Source organism: Hippoglossus stenolepis, chromosome 9 (assembly GCF_022539355.2).
Source record: "Hippoglossus stenolepis isolate QCI-W04-F060 chromosome 9, HSTE1.2, whole genome shotgun sequence".
Classification (NCBI taxonomy): domain Eukaryota; kingdom Metazoa; phylum Chordata; class Actinopteri; order Pleuronectiformes; family Pleuronectidae; genus Hippoglossus; species Hippoglossus stenolepis.
The window spans coordinates 11,938,014-11,961,796 of record NC_061491.1 but is presented as its reverse complement, the minus strand read 5'-3'; the positions used below and the strand labels follow the sequence as shown (position 1 = coordinate 11,961,796).

Below are 23,783 nucleotides of genomic sequence, written 5' to 3'. Positions count from 1 at the left end.
ATAACTTCATCGCTCTCTGCCAGTGTAAAGGAACCAGGAAGAAGAGAAAAGACGCTTCAACACGCGGCTGCAGCCCAAAGCAACTTGCTCCTCCTGTAATACTCTGCTATCATCCCTAGATTATTAACAAAGTCCCGACAATGGATTTTTCTTTGCATCAATCTGACATGTCTCTTGTGCATTATTAGAACTTTATTAAAGACCTTTAAAATGCTCTGTATTTCACACTAAAATTGTACTTGAGAATAAAAAGCACTCGAACAGGTGCTTGGACAGGCAGCACGCAGGTTCCTCCATATTTAGCATCAGCAGGGATAAGGCCATCTTGGCCCAGTGACTAGCTCGTCAGAGGGAAAGTAATCTTTACTGAGCTGACCTCATCGGAGGACTCAGCAGGCCCACGTGACAGGCAGGTTAAGCATGGCCAAGTATGACAAACTGTTGTGTACGGGGTGTGTGAGCGTGCGCCTGGAAATTCAATGTTGAAGTGAAATTTCATTTTCTTTCAGAGAGAAATGGTGCATCCAGCGTGGAGCCAGCTGCAGAGCCTCTGAAGTGACGGCGGTGAGGCAGCTGTCCAGTCGACCATGGATCACGATGTAAGGATGGGCCTGTCCGTGTGGGCCATCGTGGCCATTGTTTGCAACGTGGCGGTGGGCGTCCTCATCCTCATCCTCTTCGTCATCCTCTACAAGGCCTGCAAGGTGCCTTCACACCCGGACAAAATGCCGGTTTTCACAGCAAGGCCGCAGCAGAGGAAGGAGCAGAAGTACATGCTGACGGCAGCCTGATCGTGGAGATGGAGACGAAATAAGCAAAAAAGCTTTGTGGACCTGCCACAGTTCAAATACTGAGCGGCAGAATGTGACAAGCTCTTCAAACGCTTGTCCTTATTTTTGCTCAGTGCTTTCTTTTGTCTCACACGATGCTCATATCTCTCCACCATCAGCCCCGTGCCGTCTGTGAACGTCAGAGGAGCTCAGGCTAAGCTAACTGCGTGAAGAGTTGTGGCAAGACCAATAGCAACAACAAGCACAGCCAATCCTCTTATCTCCGCTGAGCGTCTCTGGGACTGTCCATCTGTCAGTCTCTTTGCTTTGCTCCACACAGACAGACTATGATCTCCTCCTCTGCTCCTTACTTTTTCATCCCGTCATGTGAGACAGCTGAAAGGATGTGGAGGAGAAAGAGCAAAAAAACACGCTGAATTGGAATGGAAGCGTCTGGAGCGACAGGGTCGACTGAGTCACAATGAGGTGTCAGAGGAGACAACATGTACCTGTGTCGCTTAAGAGCATCTTGTTGTTTGCCTGAGCGATGCAGGGAGGAGAGAGATGCTGCCGGAGGAAGTGTGGGTGCGATAAAGGGCAGATATTTGGGGGGATGATAAAGTGCAGGGGAAGAACCACTTTGATGTGTTGTTTACAGAAACTGGAGCTCGCGGCCACTATTTGACAGTCTTCCTATTTGACGTCTCTGCTTCCACCGACTCCCACGGGATTAAAAGTAACAGCGTAAATGTTACCTTGTGTCCCGACGTGCCTCTCTTTCAGTCTGTGAACTACTCTAGAGATCAAATAGTGTATTTATTGACAGCTTTCACCAGAAATGACTGGAAACACACAGTCAAACAGGTACAAGTGAACATTTTATTCATTGCCATGAATGTACTGCAGCTAGTATCTGTGGGATATCAAGATTGTTTGAAGGGTTTAAAAGAGATGATAGGAACCAGACTGACGAAATAGTGAGTCAATCATTACCTCATCTCCACATCATGGGAATAAAAACAGCAGCATATGTGTTTTTGTCTTGTAAACATATTTTATTGTGAAAGGGCTTTAAAAATGTCCCTTAATTTGTTTGTTTGTTTTTTCAGCTGTAATCTAATCTCAGGTATTAGTTTCTTTTCGTCCGATGAAATAAGAATATGTTGATTTAATTTTGCTCGTAGCACTTTGTGTTCTGCTTCAATTGATGTGACATTTCTGGGAAATGCACTGGGGGTCAGAACTGTGGATTTGATTGATCTGTCAAAATAAAATCCATTGATGAGAGGAGTTTGATATTTTATTGACATGTTAAGTCCCAGTTAAGGTGCAGCTCCTTTGCTGCTTTTATCCTTTGAATTTTTTTATAAATCCATTTATACAGTATATACTCTTTGGTGACTATGTGAATTAACATGCTTCAATATTCTCTAAACAAAAGAGCATGAATATAAATAACAGTTGGCATCAGCTGCCTGCACTGAAGTAATCAATTTGGAACATATTGACCCCTACTGTGACCCACATCCTGTTGTAGTCAACTCTGACTGTCTAATCTTTATCTGCCAAACACCGTCCAAAGGAGGAACTAGGGGGGTGAACTGCTGCTGTTATTTTCTTTGAGTGACAAGCAGCATCTTAATTATAGACTTTAATTGATTTGACACACTTTAACACACATAAAGAAAGAATGGCACTGCTGGTGTTGTACATTTGATACTTGTGCTTGAGCATTTCCGTTTCATGCTATATTGCTAATCCGCTATATTACCTGACACCTATATAGAGTCTATACTATACAGATTTGACCATGTATAAAAGGTACAAGATTATCATATATCATATCATATAAAATAAAATAAATAGGAGAAATTATGCAGAAATTAAACCACCAGGAAGAAAAAAAGAGCATTTCCACCTTGTCCAGCTACAACATGAAAAAACATGCAACTTTAATAAGAAGGAGTAGTTCTTCTATTTTGCACATTACTCTTTTGTTATTATTATTATTATTATTATTATTATTATTATTATTATTATTATTATTATTATTATTATTAGTAGTAGTAGTAGTAGTAGTAGTAGTAGTATTGTTGCTATTATTATTAACTGGTGCTGCTATCATTAATAGCATCCTTATATCTATAAGTATGACTATTATTATTTTTAATATAACAACCTGACTGACAGAGCTTAAATATTTTTCACGCACCTCTTCTCTCTCCCCCATCTGCCCCCATTCAGCCCAACCAGTCGAAGCAGAAAGCCGTCCACATTGAGTTTGATTCTGCTCGAGGCTTCTCCACCTTAAAAGGGACTTTTCTCTCTCCGCAGTTGCTAAGTGCTGCACTGTAGGAACTGTTTCTCTATGAAGGTCTCGACCTTACTATGTAAAGTGCCCTGAGATAACTTATCTTGTGAGTTGGCGCTGTATAAATAAAACTGAATCAAATTAAAGAGGTGGTACCAACATGTTTGCCCGAGCAGTGGATTTACCACACACATTACGAGATAAAATGAAGAACTGTGTCTATGTTATTTGTTTATAGTGGTGATAATACAGCTGCACAGCCAGTGAGTGTATGTGTGACAGCAGCAGTGCATAAGACATGTATGCATACGTGTAAAAATGTGGTTTGTAGCACATGTACGAGGCAGATGGTTTGGGCCTTTGGTGATTGGCTTTTGAGATGAAACTGCTTGTCAGAAAGGCTCTACAGCTGTCTAGTGTTTATCTACTTCCCTTCTATTTATCTGCCTGCCAGTTCCTCTCTTTGGCTGTCTTCCTCTTATTTGTTTCTCTGTTCCCACTGAGCCACACCAGTTCCAGAGCCAGAGCCTGTGTTGGATGTGAAGGTCAGTACGCTCTGACTCAAATAGTTAATAAAACACTGCAGTGATCTTACAAACAAAAATAACGATCCTCCATTCAAGACATGCAGCTAAATAAGTTTATTAATTGATCCATCTGGTCACACGTCGCCTCTCCTGCCCAACACTCTCCTATCGATCCCTCCGCCTCAGCAGAGAGTGCAGTCGTTCTTTTGGACGATGTTTACTGTGACTTCCTCCAGTCGAGAATTAGACACGGTTGCTGCACTCATCATGAGTTGTTCCATCCCTCCATCCCAGCGTATGCAGCAAAACAATTTCCCCGGTCGTTCAATGGTAACTGAGATGGAACAGGGTCACTGAACTCAATATGGTGTTACATAATGATCTGTACAAATATTACAGACAGAGAGATTACTAATGAACATATGAAAGGCCAGTAATCTGCAGCTCCATCTGCACCAATGGAAAGGTTGCGTAACCCACGTCAGGCCAGACTGAGTGATGTTGGTGTTTGTGTGTGTTTGTCTGTGTGAGTGTGTGTGAGTGTGGGGGATCAAATGTTAATCTATGTTTTGGCCACTACATGTATATGTGTGGGATTGTTTTTTTAATACATTTGAATCTTATGTAATCTATAATTCAGTTTAGAATTTCCAAATAAAGCATGTCAAGGGTGCGTGCGTGTGTGAGAGAATCTATGAACACAACTTTTATTTTGAGGCTGTGATTAAATATGAATTCATGCAGTATAGGGACAGTGTCTTTCCTTGATGTAAAATGTGCAGGGATGGGACATGTGTGTGTGTGTGTGTGTGTGTGTGTGTGTGTGTGTGTGTGTGTGTGTGTGTGTGTGTGTGTGTGTGTGTGTGTGTGTGTGTGTGTGTGTGTGTGTGTGTTGCTATTTCAATGTCCTTGTATATGAAAGATTAATGACAAAATTTCTAATCACACTTAATCAGATCTTCATGCCAGGACCCCTATAGAGTCACTAACAATCATCACAATTACACACACAGAGACACACAATCATTAAATCCATTTTGACAACAGTGCAGCGCTGATATTGAAATCATTGGGTATAATCTAGTCAGTATGAATGTTTATTCTGCCATCATAGAGGTCTAATTATAGCATGAAACAAGCTGAAATGATGGTTATGGGAAAAACATCAGTGAACAGGACATGGCAGAAAGAAAAATGATGTGTGTGTGTGATGTAAAGGAATAGGCGAGTGTGAGAAATTGAAATTCTTTCATCTATAATATCTTTCTTTCCTTTCTTTTTTTTTAGCAATCTAATGCCTCTTAAAAAAGCATCAGCGTCTCACATTATCCCAACTTAAATAAGTTGACCTCCATATACGCAGCTGTAGTCCTATCTATTGCACGTGCATTACCAGAAGAATGGACCTCACACTGCTTGCATTTTAAATACTGAAACTCTGTAACCTATTTGACCCTGCACACACTTCAATGTCACTCATCCTCCCTCCACCCCGTGTTACTCCTCTTGTGTGGAATCAGACTGCCACCTGCTGGATCATTGTCTCCATGTGCAGCAGCCTCCTGTTCGAGCCGCCTGGTGACGGCTGCAGCAGAGGCCCACTGCCGCCACGTGCCCTCTCCATTATTGTGCAGCAGAGCGTGCTAATGCTGCTCTCTGCTGGAATGTCCAGGTAGGGACAATGTGCAGTCAGACGTGTCCATGACAAGTCATACAGCCGCGGATGTGTTTCTGGCAGGGTGACATTTACCAGGGGTTATGCTATTTTCTTTTATATATAAATAAGTGTGTTCCATGATGCTAATTTTGTTCTTTTAATTCAGTGTCTGTTAAAATGGTATGATGGCAGCAACTGCTCATTGTTTTTGCCAAAAGGTCATCTGACAGCTGTACAGCCTGGGGAAGAATGGAGGTTTAATTGGTTTTATAATTAATTTATAGATTGACTCAATGGGTAATAGATATAATTGTTTTGTGGGGTGGAGACAGATAAGAGTTTGAGTTCAGTTTATATTGTTGGTTTTTGTTGACAGAGGCAGAAAATCAACAATGCTACATTTTAGTGGTGGAAGAAATAATTACTTAACAGTACATTGTAAAAATGCTCCTAATTAAAACTTTAAACTCTTGCATTCAGAAAAGTACAGAATTGTTAGTAAAATGTACGTCAAAAGTCGAAAGTAAAAGTACTTTTAGTACTTTTAGCAGAGTTCCTGCCATCAGAATTATTTTAGTAAAGATAATATATAAGTAACAGGGCTCTTACCATTGCATGAATGTACAAGCAGCATTTTGATGTTAGAGTTGGACCAAGTGAAGCTTTTTCTAACTTTACTTTTCTATGTCTTTCTACAAATGTAGCGGAGTAGATGTATAAATAAGCATTAAAATAAAATACTTACTAAAGTTACATTCAATACAAGTTCATTAAGATTGTATTACTGAGTTATATGTTCAAATTCATTCAGACTTATTTTATTTTATTTTGTTTTTACTTATTTATTTGTCCAACTTCTTTTTCAATGTAATGCAAGAGTCTCTTGAGGTTGTTATTCCACAGGTTCTGCATTTAAAATGACACAATGAGTAGTGCTGTGTACAGTTTAATATTAAATGAATGGAGACATTTGGAGACATTTTGTTGTTGTAAATTGAGTTTAATTGTTGGGTAGTTTAATCTATAACACAGTGTCATATTTAATTCGATGATCGTGTGGTTTTGTGAGAAATTTGAATCTGTAAAAGTAACCACATGCCAGATAGATGCAGTCTATTAAAAATAATGTTGTTGAGTTGAAATGTGAAGAATAGAGAAGTGGAAATGTGCCTAACTAAGTAACTTCAAATATCAAAACTGTACTGAAACACAATTATTGTGTAAGTGTATTTCAAAGTCATTGAAGTCATAAAGAATGTTCAGCCTCAGTTGTACTCTACTGGAATGTAAAATAAATGTATTAACTTATTCATTATCACACACCACAGGTCACAAATCAAACATTTTTTCTCCTGACATGTTTTGTCCCTGATCAACAGAGACTTGCTGCTGCTGTAATGAATTAGCTCTGAGTTGTAAGAGTCATTTAATCAGTTTTAATTGAAATTCCATTGTGGAGGCTGTAGTGCTAATTGACTTTCTGACTGATGAGTTGTTGAACCGTCAGCTTCTGGTATTTCTGTATTAAGGAAATATTGTGTGTTTTCACTTGCCTTCTTTAAAATATTTATTTTGTTTTCGATGATATAACAATGGAGATGAATAACACCTAATTTTATTATATATAAAATAATATAATATATATTTATCTATATTTGTATTTATATTATTTGTTTTTTCCCTGTAACTCAACTTGTATTCAGGAGACAGTGTGCTGCTCCTTAGAAGTAAAAGCATATGTGCTGATTTTCTCTTTTTACAGTGCATCCACTGTAATTTATTTATATGACTGTATATTGAATTACAGTATCTGACAGTGAGAGCGCTGTGGTTCCTGCTGTAATTTTACAATATGTACCAGCATGTTCCTGTTTATTTACAAAGTAATGAAATCAGCTTAAATCACCGCAAATTAGGAAAAGTAGAAAACCAAGAAAACACATTCAATGTAATGTTACTCTATAAATCATTTGTATAGCCGACTATGTTAAACTAATATTTGGAGCATTTGTATTAGAAAACTGACAAAGACCTGCATTGCCATAAACATTCTATATTTCACATTTTAAAACGCTTAATAGTAGATTTTACTGAATCAAGGAGCATAAGCTCAGACTCTGAGTTCTTTTTCAGATGTGAAGAGCAAAGGGAGAGTGAACAGTGAGAGAGGATGTGACTGGTTGTTTGGCTGATACAGTATATACATAATAATCATAGATGACAAAACAAACAAACAAGCAAAGAACAAAACATTGAGCCACTGGCAGCTGCCGGTCCCCAATTACTTTTGAAAAGATTCCTGTTTAGTAGTAAAAGTAAACACAAGTTAGCTGTTCAAGCTGTAATTGGGGATTAACTCAATAATACTAATCAACTTAACTTCACTTACCTTAACCTAATAATCCTTCCTAATAACGTTAACTGAGCTGGCTTTATCTGCTTTTAATCCCGTCTAAGGACACCTCACCTTATTTACAGAAATGTTTAATAAAATAATAATAAGCTAACCTAAGAAGATTCATTATTATTATTACTAGTTCTCTTAAATAATGAACAAGGTGAAACACCCACTGACTTTATTCATTCACTTCCCTGATACTAGAGTTATATTCTACAGCAGATGTAAACATCAGAACAAAGTGCATCATGTAGTGATTCTAACATCAAGTGTTTACTCTGCTGGGACCTGGCTCCTCTTCAGAAGGCCCCTTCCGGGTCCTCGGCCCTCAGCTTGGGATACCCCACCCGGAAGTGGGTGGTGGAGCCACCGTCACCCAGCTGGTCACACCACCGCTGACATACTGCTGCTGCTGGGATGAAGCTCGCCGCCGGAGAACCACAGGAACTGGAACAAATCTGAGATCACATCACGATCCCGGCGAAACGATACTTACTGAGATTTACACTCCAGAAGAAGAAGAAGAAGAGGAAGAAGAGGAAGAAGAGGAAGAAGAGAGGGAGGAAGGAAAAGAGGAGTGTTTCCAACATGATGGAAGAAATAGACAGATTCCAAGTGCCGAGCGCCGTGCAGGAGGCGGAGATGCAGGCGGAGATGCAGCCGCTGGTAAGTCCCATTTGTCGGCTGTGATGTGATGGAGAGGATCGATCGGTGATCAGGAATCGTTTTCTTATTTAAAATGACGTGATTTACTCCTGGATGCTTTGTGTATATAAGGACCAGTCGTGCGTATACGATGTGCTCCGGGATGCCAACAAATTACCTGCCACGCGTTATATTGTCTGACGGAACATCAAGTCGTTCCTCTAACAGACATAAAGTGTTAAAGATGACAGTGCGTGAGGTGGTTCATCTGCTCGTGCACCAGGGTTCTGTTGCTGTGTGTCAGCAGCATCCGGTGAGCTGCGTAGTGAGCAGCATCCGTCATGTCTGAAAACATCCACATCCTCAGCATCCATGCAGCAACTTCCGCGGCCTTATCACGATCACTGAGCGGCTCCCGAACTCTGACGGGCTCGTATTTAACACCGAACCACCGTGTTGTGTTGTGTATAAAACGAATCAGTGTGAATGAGATGGCCCGTGGCGGGGCCCTGGTGACGGCAGCCTGCAGGGCGGCCTCTGCTGCCCGCAGCTGTAACCAGACTGAACCCACAACAGTCTGACCTGCTGTCTCCTCATACCTCCCATCACCCCCTGCGCCTTGTGTGACCACTGGTCTCCTCAACTTTGCCCAGTGGACATATATTTTATAACAGTGACTTTTGAATTGGGATACAAGGATAACAAATCAAGTTTAGCATCCACTTAAAATTTGTTCAAATCATTTCACCATCTCAGTTTTTTACCTCAACAGTGGAAGGCAACATAAAACCGCCAAACCTTGCTTTCTGAAAAATATTTGGGTTATTAACTCCGCAAAAGTCAACCAATCAATCAATCAAATAATATTTCTATAGCCCATATTCACTAATCACAATTTGCCTTATCAGGCTGAATGAGGTGCAACATCCTCTGACCTTAACCCTGGACTAGAGTACGGAAAAACTACCAAAAAATGTACCTTAACTGGGGGAAAAAATCGAATGTACAAATGTGGAAACCTGAGATAGAGTCATAAGAGAGGGAATCCTCTCCCAGGATGCACAGTGCCACGTGTCACAGAGCACATCAACACAACAACAATATTTACAACATTCATAAACAGTGTCTAGCATAAACAGAGAGGAGGATCAATGTTTATAGTTTTAAAACCAAAGAAAATGTCTGACAGAGGTGTATCATTTTTTCCCCCCACAAAATGTTTTCTACCGTCGACAGAGAGCGACTCTCCCTCACATGTCTTACGTATTTATGAACTGTTTATTCACATTGTCTGGGAGTAGAGGGAGGGTCTATTGTGCATTACAAAATATACATTAATTATTCATTCAATTCAGTGATGCACATTTTGTGCTCATCTCTCTCTCCGTGCCGTCTTCCCGTTCCTCTCTCTAGGACCCAGCCTCGTCCACGGCATCAGAGGCGGACTCGGACACCAGAGAGGGGGAGCCCGTCACCATAAACTACAAGCCCTCACCCCTGCAGATGAAAATAGGTGAGATGCTGCAGTATTTGTTGACCAGGGGTCTGCACGTGGGAGGCAGGAAGCGTTTCAATTTAAAATCCATGTATTATAATATGTGCAGACGTGATACTTAAGGGGAGCAACCTTTCTAAAACCTGTCTATCACACTGCTAATTGAGAATGTGTGTTGAGGCTTAATAATTGTAAATTACATAATTTATTATATTATTTCATCATCAATTTATTTTGCCTTCAAATTCTCAGTCCCATACAACAAAATACTGATAATAAACAGAAAATGTAATTAATCCTCCCATTTCAGCGGGAACAAGCAAATGTTTGGCTAAAACAACGACCCAATTATCAAAGTTAACATTAATTACTGTTTGTTAACAACCAACCGACTGATAGACTAATGCTTTCCGCTCTTATCCTTGTTAGTGTTTGTCTTATTGGAAAAGTATGAGTCACTTAGGCCTGTTTTATATTTGGAAACCTGTCTGTCTGGTTTTTGAAAAGCTTTAGTCCTTCAAGCTTCATTTCAGCACCTTGGACAGAGTCCAGAGTCTCTCAGCAGTGCTTCTTTGGTTTTCTTTTACTCCTGATGTCAAACTTTCTTCGACAAAGCCTTTAAGAAGCAACAATATTAAAACTGAGTAAAGTGTTCAGTGACAGAAATGTCTGTCATGTGCAGTACGTCAGCCACTGTGGAATTATGACCCATATTTCATATGGAAAGTAAAACCATAATGATGACTACAGTGGTAATTCATATTGTTTTGTTGTTTTATCTTACTGGTTGTTCATCGTCTTTTTATGACATGTAAACACTGTGATAAAATGTATTATCTTTAAAACAGACTCTGAGCATATTGCTTTAATTGCGTTATTATGACATGAGTCACTTTGCCTTTGTGACCTTGAGATGTGAATTTGCATTTGATGGCCTTTTAACAAGCTTCATGGGTTAAAAGTTTAAAGCAATTAACTGGTGGAAAATGTAAATCAAATTCCTTTTTCTAAAGCATTATATTTTATCGAGATAAAAAAGATACTTCATATATTTCATCACTGGCTCAGACTCCACTAATAGCATTAATGTAGGCACTTGTGATCTGATCACTGATGAGAATCAAACAAATGAGAGAGGGGAGGTGAGAGCGTTTGATGTCACAATAGGATTCTGTCGTTCTCAGGGTTTGAATCACCTCAGACGCAGCCCGCTGTTTAGAACAAACAGAAACGGATCGGCCCTGATGTCATGTCCTCAAAGTAAAAATTGATTTGAAGTAGAAACAAACCCAGTTCTGTTCTCTGATCCTCACACCTCCTGATTAGTGTCTCCTTAAATTACACTGACGTCTCCTCTTGTAAATGTTACGACCTAAGAAGACTTCCACGGCGTTTTACAGCGTGACAGAATTACATGCTGCAGTAAGTTGAGAAAATATGTCTTGCATTATATGTCCCTCTGCAAAGCCATAATTCAGATTCTTAAAATCCCTAAGTTTTTTATGAATTTTTTTATGAGTAAAATTGCAGAAGCCAGAACAATATTTCAACCTTATTCATGTGTCATGTGAAGTGGCTCTGATGTGTGTGTTCCTTTGTGTGTGTGTGTTTTGTGCAGAGAAACAGAGAGAGCTGGCCAGGAAGGGTTCGTTGAAGAACGCCAACACTGTAGGAAGTCCAGTGAACCAGCAGCCCAAGAAGAACAACGTCATGGCCAGAACACGGTAAGAGACGATCGCTCTGGTCCTCGGTTAATGGTGAAAATGAGAGGAGTCGAAAGACGGCGTCTGTCTGAGAGATAGAGATCAGTAATCAAAATGGATTTCAGCTTTGTGACGGTCTGAAATTGGGCGAGAGGCGGCGTAAACCCTGGACAAGTTGCCAGCATATCGCAGGGCCAGCATACACAGACAAACAACCATTCACTCTGGCATTAACCTTCAGCCAATTTAGACCTTGTTGAGACCTGGGATTAACATCCATCCTGAGTCATCTGGTCACAAGTGGTCAAAGCTAAATAAAGGTCTAAACCCACCCAATGCGTCCTGATCACTCAAACTACATTCAGAGGTGGTCTGGGACACATAGGGCAACAGACTTTTCCCTGTTGTTGGCCACATATGAAGGACACTAGTGTCTTCAATTAACCTGAGCCCATCTGCATGTCTTTGGACTGTGGGAGGAAGTCGGAGTATCTGGAGAAAACCCACCAGACACAGGGAAACATGCAAACACCACACAGAAAGACCCTCTGGCTGTGCGGCGACACTGCTCACCACATCAGCACCGTGATGGTCGTTCAAAATGACCCTTCTGGGTATTTACATTTTTAACGGCCTTGAATAAATGGATTTTGTTCTCCAGTCCATTACTTGTCTTTGTCACTCGGCCTCCAAAGAAATAACTCTTTTATTGATTCAGGGATTTGTCCAAAGAATTAGACTCTTTCACGCTTCACTTCAGGTTTGATGTCGTCTCGGGCTCGTCTCGCTTTTCTCTCAACATCTCTGTCGATTTTTACTCACCTCGTTGTGATGTTCCCTCATTCGCCTCTTCGTCTCTCACACCCTATCTCTGCTCCTCTGATCCTCCCCCACTCTGATTCTCCTCTATCCTTCCCTTCCTCTCTTTCTCTCTGTCCCCCCCCCCAGGTTGGTAGTGCCCAATAAAGGCTATTCCTCTTTAGACCAGAGCCCAGACGAGAAGCCCCTGGTGGCCCTAGACACAGACAGGTGAACCCCCACACAAACATACTGCTCCTGGTCTCCATGTGTTTTGTTAAGGAGCCACATGAACACAAACACAATCAACCAACGTGTGTTTTTCCTTTGCAGCGATGATGATTTTGACATGTCTAGATACTCATCGTCGGGATACTCCTCTGCTGAGGTGAGTGCTCACATTAACTGTCTCCATCACTCCCTCCCTCCACTCCCTCCCTCCATTCTCTACGACTACCGAGTAGCCAAGAGTCAGGATTTTATAATCCAGTCTTGGAGCGAGCCCATTTTCATCCATCCTGCTCATCCATGTTAATTCTTTGGGCTTGTGCAAGTGCACAGTTATGCTGAAGATGCACATGCACAGAAATATATGTATGAGACACAACGCAGGAAACAACTGAAATGTCATCTTTGGCTGACTGCTCCTGCAAATCCTGTTTTCAAAACGTCTGCAAATATAAGTGCAAATAACAGACAGGCCGTCATATTTTACTCTCGGGAGGAATTCTCATTCTCAGCCTCTGCATCAGTTTCCTGTCAATTACATGTCCAGGCTTGAGGATGTGTTGAAAGTCATGTTTACAAACCGACAAGTGTTCATATCTTAATGCCACCATTTTGTAAATGGTCTGTATTTATAAAGCGCTCTTCTAGTCTTGATGACCACTCAAAGCTCTTAACAGTTTCGCCATTGACACATTCTCACACGCATTCATAAAGTGCATCTATATGCAGCACACATCAGTCACACGCCACTGGCACAGCCGTCATTGGGAATTTGGGGTTCAGAATCTTGCCCAAGGGCACTTTGGCACGCAGAATGGGGGAGACTGGGATCAAACCACTTACCTTCTGATTAATGGACGACCCGCTCTACCTTCTGAGCCACAGCTGCCCATTATCTCATTTTAATGATCTAATATGCAGTAAATGTAAGCTACTTTATCCGTTCTCTCCTCTTTTTAGTAGAAGCTAACTACAGCAAGTTTTGAGTTTTTTCCTGCAGGGAATTGTGGTTGTTGTTTGCACAGTTTATCTACATTTAGCAGACGCTTTAATCCAAAGTGACTTCTAACTGAGGAACTAGACTCACGCTTCAGTACAACAGGAGACCTGGGGGTAAACACTGACTTCTAAATCTGTTCAATAGGACAAAGTGTAGGAGATCAGGTAAAGAGGATCAGCGAATGTGCACAGTAAGTGCGAGTCAGGCGTGTTAGAGGTGTCAGGAGAGGAGCTGCTCTCAGAAGAGATGAGTCTCCTGCAGGCTTGTGAAGATAGAGAGGGACGGCTCTGCCCTGATAGCGTGTGTAAGTTCGTTCCACCATCAGGGAACCACAAACGGGAACAGCTGAGCTGAGATTGCCTTGTGTGTAGGGATGGCAGTGTCAGACGACATTCCCTGGAGGACCGCAGTGGCCGAGAAGACGCATAAGCCCATATGATTGAGTCCCTGTAGACGGGTGCAGACACAGAAGACGCTGTGTACTAGGGAAGCTGTAATGACTTGAATTAGATTTGGGCGGCGATGTGTAGCCAGTGGAGGTCGATGAGCAGCGGAATGACACGTGCCCTTTGAGGATGATGGACGAGACATGCTGCTGCATTCTGGACCACATGTATAAGGGTTTGACTGTGCATGATGGGAGGCCTGCTAGAGGGGCGAGCGATAACCAGGGGCTGTACCAACAGTCGAGTGGGACTCTGAGTCAGGTAAGGTCTGATTCAGAGCCACAGACAGATGCAACAGGGTCTGAGAAGGATAACTGGTCTTCACACATTACACCAGGCTTCATGTGACCTCGGTTGGGGTGAGAGATACTGGGGTGATTATGAAGTTGATATTGCAGATATTTCAGTTAGTACATATAAGGAGTGATGCTAGAATTTTAAATGAAGACATTGCTTCAGTTTTGCATGCAAAACCTTTGTGTGAAAAAAATATCACACTCGGACCGAGTAGTTGTCATCATGTTCAGGACAAAGATCCAAGTGATCCTCCTCACAGCCATCTGGGAAAGTTCCTGAGAGTTTTAATATTTTTACACAGTACTTTGTCTTAATCTGACAACAGTTACATTTATGCTGTCATCACCAGGTTGGTTCTTTTTTCACTTGGTAAATGAGCCCTTTTTACTCACATGATGCATCTCATCGCAATCAGCAGGCTCATTTTCTCCCCCTCTGCCTTTTGAAACTGTTTGCCATACAGACATAAGAGTTGTATGGATCCTCTCGTCTCCCACGACTAATGCACCACATTAGAAATAGTATGCACCGTCTCTTTGGCTCTTTACATTGGGCAATATGTGCTAACATGACTACCTCCCAAACTTTACTGTACAAAGCCAACGATCCAGGTACAAATGCTCTCTAGCCCGGCCCAGGGGTCGGCAGACATTGCTGTAACCTCTTCTCTCCCCCCTCCCTCCTCCCTCCTCCAGCAAATCAACCAGGATCTGAACATCCAGCTGCTGAAAGACGGTTACCGCCTCGACGAGATCCCAGACGACGAGGACCTGGATCTGATTCCGCCCAAATCAGTCAACCCCACCTGCATGTGTTGCCAGGCAACCTCCTCCACCACCTGTCAAATACAGTAACCCCGCCCCCTCTGACCTTCTGCCCCCACCCTCCCGACCCCGTTCCACAAAACATAACCCCCGGATCTTCATCTGCTGTGAGTTTACTTTGCCACCACAGCAGCGACAGTGAAGCATTGGTAGAATATTGTAACGAGAGTAAAGTGCTATGATGATAATGACAATGACAAATAATACAGTTAATATATAGAAACATTGGTTTACATTTTAGGAGAAGGAACATATGTTAACATTTTGACTATGTATTTAAAAGCGGTGGTTTCCTCCTATGGTAGGACGTGCACTTCTGTTTGGAAGAACCTGACGTAACTTAACACACTGACAGAAAACAAAGGGTTAATTGATGCTGTAAAAGTTATTTCAATTTCCTTGAAGAATATGAGACATTATCATGACTCCTAACTCAACAGTTCTGCTTGCCTGACTTCTTGGTTGCATTTTTCTAGTTTATTTTTTTTAATTTTTTAATTTAAATGCTTACTTTTTTAAACCTGCAGGTTCAGTATGATTGTACGTGTTGCTGTGGAGATATTTGAGAAGGGTGGACTGCGGTCTTGGTCCCCCGATAGAGGAAACTGTATTCATTGTACTGTACAGGGTTGTAATGTAGCACAGGCCAGGTCATTGCACTGTAACACTTGTTTCTTCACAATGTTTTGCTTTCTTTGCCCGACTGACTTGAGATGTTGTGTTCCAGAGTTGAGGGATGAACATGTAAACGTACAGTAAATGGCTGAGGAACAAATTGCATGAAGAACACCTCACGGAAGTAATTGAAAATAATAAGCAAGTACCTCGTTGCACATGATTTTTGAACCATTTCTCACGTGCTACTGTTGAGGCACAGGCTCGGTTTGCATTGGTTTGAATTTGCACAGTTTTGATTTTTATTTTTGGGCCCATATCTGTGGTCTTTCCTGCAGAGCGGTGACAGTGTCTTATCTGAAATGAACTGTGTCAAAAGGGAAGATTACTTATCGTCGCACCGACCCTCTAGCACATGACGTTCACATGATGCTTCCCATGTTATCAAGGCCAAAGGGACTCCTCCCCATATTTCTATCTAGCTACAGGTCATAAAGGGAGCACACAGGTTCAGATGCAGAGATTTATTCTCTCCACACACACACACACACATGCACTGACACATGTGCATGCATACAGACATAAAGCACCAAAATAAAGAGGGAGATGGCATCTATTTGCCTCTTTGGACTTGATTTTGAGCACTAATATCCTTCATATGACCCTCTCTGTCCCTTAAATCAGTTGATTATTTGCAATTAGAGTATGCCTTAAGTACAGAGAAGTTCAAACGACGCGCATTCATTCCCATCTTTATCATTTCAATTATTTGAAGAACATTTGCAATCTATGAAGTTGTGCTTTTTTACATTTTGACATGAGTGATAATTGTTTTTCTTTGGTTTTCCTTTTTTTTAATGATTTTCTTGTACTCTGACATTTCCATTACAGTATTTAACAATGTTATTGTTATGTGCAGTGTATGAAAACAAATAAACACAGAGCTGATAGAGCACTCGCTTTCGTCCTCACCGTTTCTGTAACACCTTCTTTGCACTATACAGTGGTGGGATGTAGTGAATTACATTTACTCTGCTACTGTACTTAAAGGGTAGCAGGAGAGGACGGGTAGAAGATGTGGTGGTTGAGGGGTTTTAGTTTCAATATAGATTTAGCATTAACAGTTATATAATTTAATCAATAGCACAAAAGACATATATCTGTACTTTACTTGAGTAGATTTATTTATAATTTTACTCCACCGCATATATCAGCAAATATCTGTACTCCCTTCTCAGTGACATTTTTACAATGCAGAGTTACATGTTCAAAATGTTTTTAAAAGTAATCAATAACAAGAGGGGAAAGTATCCACTGTGAGCAGGTAACATTAGACTCCGCCTCCTGCAGCACTGGTGAAGAGGAAACTCCTGAAATGGATTCAGAAGAAGCCACCACCAAGACTCAGCCATAGTACTGTAGTAGAGCGTTGCATTGGGGAATAGACTAGACTCTGCAAGTACTTTTACTTTTAATACTTTGAATATATTTAAAAGTTAGTACTTAGTTATTTTTACTCAAGAGGAAAAGTTGTTGTGGTCCATTTACTTCCTCCACCACTGGCACTATACCATCAGATATAATATTAATGAAATTCAGTAAGTCCAATGTTAAATGGGTTTGATGTGGGAAAGAAGTACGGAGCACATATTTGAAAAGAAAAAATCATTTTAATGTTAAAACCTTTTGAGCAGTAATTATTACACAGCTACAGTCTGTATATTGCAATAACATGGGACCTGGATTGACAGTCCCTGATTACAGCACAGCAGCATCAGAAGAAAAGGCTCTGACCTGAAAGGCACCAACATCTTATCAAGGTTGTCTTAATGCCAGAGAGAGAAAACAAACAAACAGCATTTCACTTAACAAATGTAAGTAGTTTGGGTTCTGTGAGCATACGACTAACTCCACACTCTATTTGGATGTTGAATGCATTATGTATAAAAATAAAACGAATGACATCGACAATGTAGTGGACGAATAAGACCTCTCATCCCATTAGTAACAATATAAAAGATTACCAGACAAATAAAAAAAAAAAACATTGTACCAAACAAATACATACAAACATGCTACATGATGGAATTCATTGATTCACAGACTAAATTATCATGAGAGCCTGTCTTAAAATGCTTTGACAGAGAATTCAAAAAAATGTTTTTTTTGATTTTCTGTCATGAGAAATGTTGTGCTTCCACATCACCACCAGGGGGTGTAGTTTAAACTGAAATGACAGTGCGTCACATTATTAATCCCTGATAATATGCAGTTCGGATACAGAGTAAACAAAACGTAGTTTCAATGTACAGCAACTGGCACTGTTGGTGTGTATAAAAGACAGCCGCTGATATTCAGGGTGATGAATATCAACATAAAGAATCGGACAATGTTCGTTCATGTAGTTTTTCCCCAAAAGTTGAAAATGTAGAAATTCCTCTCTGCTACAAAAACCCTTAAAAAAGGCACAGGCACTCTTGTTTCACACTCTGAACACACACTGATCACTGTGGTCTGAACCCAGAGGAGAGAGAAAGTAACCGCTTCACTTTTACCCTGTAATGCTTTGCTGCACCACTGACACAACTCAAGTCTGATAAAGCAACACAAAAGATGACTTTTATTTGCCTGTGTGTTATGAGCAGTGTTAATTATTCGTGCTGCGACAACATTTACGTTTCAACGCGGGAACCACTCTGTCTACACCTACAGGCTCACAGTTCACCTGACTTACTAAGTCCACAGCCAAATGTATATGAAACACAGAAGCTCTGCAAGTCTCTATATTATAGCTTTGTCCTATTACTCTCTAATGCCACCTAACTACAGGATACTGAGTTTATCATCCGTCTGGAAGGTAGTTTCATCTATTTACAGGATAACGCTGCTATACTGTACAATTGTTCTGGTCTGAAGAATAACTGTACAAGTGTAAGTGTGTGTTTGCTTGTGCAACAATAGCGTTCGCTTTAAGACTATTCCCAAATCACTGTGGGAATATCTCAGTCGGAAGTTTAAGTCGACTTGTTTTCCTGTTGTTTTCAACTACAAAGGAAGTGATGCAAAGTGAAAACATGTAGTGTTTATGAAAACGACTGTGTGTGTATATGTACATGGACTCCACCCCGACAGTGGGTTCTTCCAGAGAGAGAAAAATAAACACAGAAAACCAGTTAAATTATTACAAACGGTGAAACAAGTCGACCTGTCCAACTGACCCTGAATAACCTTGAATAAATAGCTGTCATCTCAGGGAATAAGAGGGGGAAACTGGACTTTGATAACAGTCAGGCTGAAAGTGTTTTGCACACTGGTTCCTACACAGGAACTCTCTGGATAGTGGTCTGGCTGGTTGGGTTGGCTGTCTGGAAAGGATTTGTGTGTAGGTGCACACGCCACACGTGTGGGTGTGTGCATGTTTGTGTATGCCTCGGTTTCTACTACGTGTACCTGTATGTATGTATGTACAGTATGTGGGTGTGTCTCACACCCCTGCAGGGCTTTGGTCCCCAGAATCAGACGACACAGACGTGGAGCAGCGCCGTCTCTTGGCGGCGCTGGAGCCCTGGAGCATGCTGGGCTGGAAGCCTGCGTGTCGCCGGGCGTGTTTAGTCAGGTGGTCGCTCCTCATGAAGCACTTGTCACACATTGGACAGTTGAAGCGCTTCTCGCCCGTGTGCGTGCGATAGTGCCGCGTCAGCTCATCTGATCGGGAGAACTTCTTGCCACAGTCTGGCCAGGTACATTCAAAGGGACGCTCACCTGAGGAAACACACACACATATTCTGTGTTACTACACTTTGACTGCATTTACATAATAAGCTCAACCAAACACCCTGTGTTTTGTTAATAGCTTTTCTTGCTCACTGCTATAAAGTATACAGAAAAAAAGTATATATAAATTATATATAATATACAAATGATTTTATTCAAATTGTGACTTTTACCTTTATAGCAGTTTGCTAAGGTGACAAAATAAATAAACAACTCTAAACCATTGTTATTTATCCCATGGCACCATTGTTGCATTAAAGATTGTTCTGTAATATTGTTTAAAGTTGACAGGGCTCCACACAGAATATTTGCATGAACCATCAGAGGATCCCTTCACTCTAATCTTTATAATATTAACTTCTACACTCAAAACTGTGATATTACCTCCCCTTAATGTTACAGTGTGTAGAATTTAGTGACATCTAGTGGTGAGGTTGCATGTTGTAGCTGAATACCTCTCATCTCTCCCCTCTCCCAAACATGAAGGAGAACCTGTGGTAGCCTTCAGTTGTCATAAAAACTCAAAAGGTGTTTAGTTTGTCCAGTCTGGGCTACTGTAAAAAACATGGCGGCCTCCGTAGAGAAGACTTGCTCCTGATGTAGATATAAAGTATTTAAATCTAAAGGGCCCATTCTAGGGTAAAGAAAACAACAATCCGTATAATTTAGATGAAACACACTCGTGAAAACATTATTAGGATAACTATATATTTAATTTCTGCCATTAGATCCTTTTCACCTAAATCTTACACACTGGACCTTTAACACTTGAAATACTGACAATAAATACACACAACACACAGAATGAAGCGTGTGAAAGCAGGAAGTGCAGAGTACAAACTTCACCACAATAAGACTGTGTGTGTGTGTGTGTGTGCGTGTGTGCGAGTTGTTTCCTCCTGTGGTAAATACAATTTGGGACATCGCAGCAATAAACATCGTTTTCCCAGAACACAGTGATTTAGAAACATTGAGTCATGATAAGAGCCTCGTGAATACAAAAAAACAAAAAAACCGGGGGAGAAATGGCTGCCTCCATCCACACCGCCCCTCCTCCCCCACCTCCTCCCCCCCCTGCACGTGCTTCACTGCACCTCGTGTTTCCTCTTGTTTACAACCCTCCGTGCGGGGAGGGGCGGGGCGGGAGGAGGCTGATGACGCGCGAGGAAGCGGTGGTGGTGCAGGGAGGGAGACATCTCGGGACACGGGACGTGCGAGGACATGGTGTCGCAGTGACCTACATGTGAAGCACCAGGCCGAACATGTCGCGTGTCCTTGTTAGCACACGTGTGATCTACGTATGACATTAATAAAAGAAGCGTGTGTCTCGTGTGTGACGCGGATCAGGGATCACATCAACTTGGTCGCTGAGGTTCACCTGAAGTTAACCCGATCGCAATCATGGGCGGCGGGCACGCGGTGTTCCCGGCTCGTGTAAGGTCAGTGCGGGTTCGTGTCAGCACCACGTTTATATCACGCCCCCCCCTCTCCCCTCTCCCTCTTACCGCCCCCATCCTCAGTAAAGCCTCTCGCCCCTGATACAGCCCGTCACACCCACCACAGCCAGGGGGCGACTTCATGGGACCACCTTTCCTATAATCTGTTATTCATTTATATGAACATGTGGTTTTTCACTTACTGCTTATGTAATGTCACACGACACACACACACACACACACACACACACACAGTTACAACAACACACACACACACACAGGCTGCAGTCCTGGTCTATGCCATTCAATTCTAGGGCTTTTCGTGACGTTATAATAACTGTGTTATTTCGATCTCTCGCAGTGACGTAGTTCAGCACACTGTGATGTCACTCCTATTCCCCATGCTATTTTACGTTCTGACTGTGACGTCAGCATGAGATGAGCCCCACTGGGGAAAGTGACGCAGAGCGGCTCTCTGTGGGCCCGGTGCTGTCGTAGGCGTGTCCCCTGGCCCCTCACTTACCGGTGTGGACCCTGAGGTGGGCTTTGAGGTGGGACGACTTCCCGTACACCTTCCCGCAGCCGGGGAAGGGGCAGCAGTGTCTCTTTTCGGGGGACTCCTGCCTCCTCGCCGCTTTGTCCCGGGACTGTTTGGGGGCCACCGAGCTCCGGCCGTCCCCGGCCCCCAGCCGGCAGCCGGCCCGCTCCACCTTCTCCAGCGGGCCGGCGTCTGTGCCCCCGAGACACCTGCCGGCAGCAGCGGGGCTACATTTGTTCAAGTCCAATAAAATCATCGCCACCATCAGCAACGTCCTGTTCTCCTGGTTCTCTTTCAACATGTCCTCTGTCCGGCCCGGGGCTCGGCCGGTGGGGACACACTCTGCGGACACGTCGACCTCCGACATCACTGAGGCAGAACCGGCCGGAGAGAGAGAAGCCTGGGTGTTAAACTGCAGAAAGTAGATCCCGTTTTAAAACAACAGTGGGACAACACGGATGCGATCGGTCCTCCCAGGAGACATGTGGTCAACCATCCACACGTGTCCGCTTCAATGTGACTGTGCTCAGGCTGCGTCTTCTGCTGCAGGCGGACAAATAAACAGCTCTCCAGGAAACAGACGTGTCAATCTTCCTCCCTCTGCTTCCCCTTCTTCCTCTTGATCCTTTCTTTTCCCCAAAGACACGGGTCGATAAACGGGAGCTTTCCCAGACGCAGCTATCGTGTCCGCTGTGATTCTGCCTCTGTTCGCTCCCACATGCGTCAACTTGTCCCGATTCAGCTCGAGCTGCACTTCTCTAAACTCCAAGAAACTATTTCGCGGAATCCCGCGGTGTCATAATAAAGCGGCGCTCTGATTGGTCGAGAGAACACATGACTTAGTTTTTGGAATTGCTTGTTCACACGGGTGAGTGACGGGACGATCGGCCAATCGCTGGCGAAGAAGGGGCTGGACCAGCCTGATGCTGCCTTCACGTACTTACAGTGGCTGGGAAATACAGACACTCTTTCGAACTGGATTTTATAGCTGATCTGTAGAAATGGGAATAACTTTATACAGGCTGAAAATATCAATACAAAATATATTATACTCTAAAAAAAAATTTCATTGCATTAATTTAAATCCCAATTATATTCCATGACTTTGACAGAAATATAGCAAACAGCATTGTGCGTATTATTAATAATAATAACAATAATAGTATGTTTTAATTATTACAGTAATAACATCTGAATATAAAATAAAATAATAAAATAATAGTGATCAAATAATACAATAAATACTGTGTTACTATTATTATTATTATTATTATTATTATTATTATTATTATTATTATCATTATTTTTATTACTACTGCTATTTATATTTCACCTTCAAAACACAGTTACAAAGTGCTTTACAAGAAAGTAAAGAATTGTGGTAAAACAAAAGAAAACACTTAAAAGCAACTTGAGGATCAAACGTCATTATACAACATTAAAGCTTTACATTATAACATTAGATAACAAATGTAACTATGACCCTATTTTCTACTCTTTTTGAAAAAATTAATTTCAAATGCTTTTTCATAAAATTTAATTTTAGGTCCATCTGTTGTCTGGATTTATTGTGTGTCCTAAATATCCCACTCATCATCATCATCATCATCATACATTTTACTTCTTTGTTTAATATTCATATTTTGGAACAATATATTTTTATTTACATTTGGGTCATTGGGGCTTAATGGGGGCTTAATCAATTTCATGCATTTTTTCTTTCTTTTATGCATAAAAGACTGGCTCATTTGCCCTTTCCTATTATAGACAAGTATGTTTTCCACGTGGTGTTGAGGAGGTACCTGAACGCATCACATGAGAGGGGTTGGGTTCAAGGCCGCATCAGAGCACGCCCCCGATCCCACGCTGTTGTTACCTAAAACGTCCTTTGCTCTGCGTGAGAGGACAGACTTGTGGAGGTGGAAACCTATTTACTTTACATCCTCCATATGGTTTCAGGGTCTTCTTTGTGTAGCAAGTTGCAGAGGGGGTCAATTAGTGTTTTCATGTTTAGTTTGATTCAACATAAACAAGATCCTGCACATTTGCATGGAAGAGACTTTGTTCTGAGAAAGAAAGACCCCCCCCCCCCCACACACACACAACAATACAGTTTAGGATTGCTTAAGAGCATCTGTGCTTGCAGGTCACACTGTCCGTAACCAGTGAGTGCTGCTGTCACAGTGTACATATTTCATGATGACAGATAAGATTCATTGTGGCCACACGGACCGGGAGAGTTGTTGCTGCAGCTCGGTGTTTGGATCATGTCTTTCTTAAGGGGCCCGGTGGTGTTGTTGCTGAATGTGAGTCCCGCAGCT

The 23,783-nt window shown here is 41.9% G+C and overlaps 2 protein-coding genes across 2 annotated transcripts; one reads left to right on the top strand and one right to left on the bottom strand.

The window, feature by feature from the left end:
- Positions 1-8,007: 8,007 nt before the first annotated feature.
- Positions 8,008-16,669, top strand: fam219ab (family with sequence similarity 219 member Ab). The gene is made up of 6 exons (XM_035165981.1): positions 8,008-8,329; positions 9,722-9,821; positions 11,422-11,527; positions 12,455-12,535; positions 12,638-12,692; positions 14,971-16,669. The coding sequence occupies exons 1-6, from the start codon at positions 8,252-8,254 to the stop codon at positions 15,127-15,129; spliced, it is 579 nt and encodes a 192-aa protein (XP_035021872.1). The 5' UTR covers positions 8,008-8,251; the 3' UTR covers positions 15,130-16,669.
- Positions 16,670-17,364: 695 nt separating this feature from the next.
- On the bottom strand, positions 17,365-22,296 carry klf9 (Kruppel-like factor 9). Its single transcript, XM_035165979.2, has 2 exons — positions 21,448-22,296; positions 17,365-19,476 (listed from the first exon to the last, which is right to left on the bottom strand). The coding sequence occupies exons 1-2, from the start codon at positions 21,827-21,829 to the stop codon at positions 19,199-19,201; spliced, it is 660 nt and encodes a 219-aa protein (XP_035021870.1). The 5' UTR covers positions 21,830-22,296; the 3' UTR covers positions 17,365-19,198.
- Positions 22,297-23,783: the final 1,487 nt, after the last annotated feature.

What these genes read in the sequence shown, in the direction of transcription:
- fam219ab (XM_035165981.1), top strand. Translation starts at nt 8,252, where the DNA reads ATGATGGAAGAAATAGACAGATTCCAAGTGCCGAGCGCCGTGCAGGAG. An exon ending in AGGCGGAGATGCAGCCGCTG is followed by an intron (nt 8,330 to 9,721) that starts GTAAGTCCCATT and finishes TCCTCTCTCTAG; the next exon opens with GACCCAGCCTCGTCCACGGC. An exon ending in AACGTCATGGCCAGAACACG is followed by an intron (nt 11,528 to 12,454) that starts GTAAGAGACGAT and finishes CCCCCCCCCCAG; the next exon opens with GTTGGTAGTGCCCAATAAAG.
- klf9 (XM_035165979.2), bottom strand. Translation starts at nt 21,829, where the DNA reads ATGTCGGAGGTCGACGTGTCCGCAGAGTGTGTCCCCACCGGCCGAGCC. An exon ending in CCACCTCAGGGTCCACACCG is followed by an intron (nt 19,477 to 21,447) that starts GTAAGTGAGGGG and finishes GTGTTTCCTCAG; the next exon opens with GTGAGCGTCCCTTTGAATGT.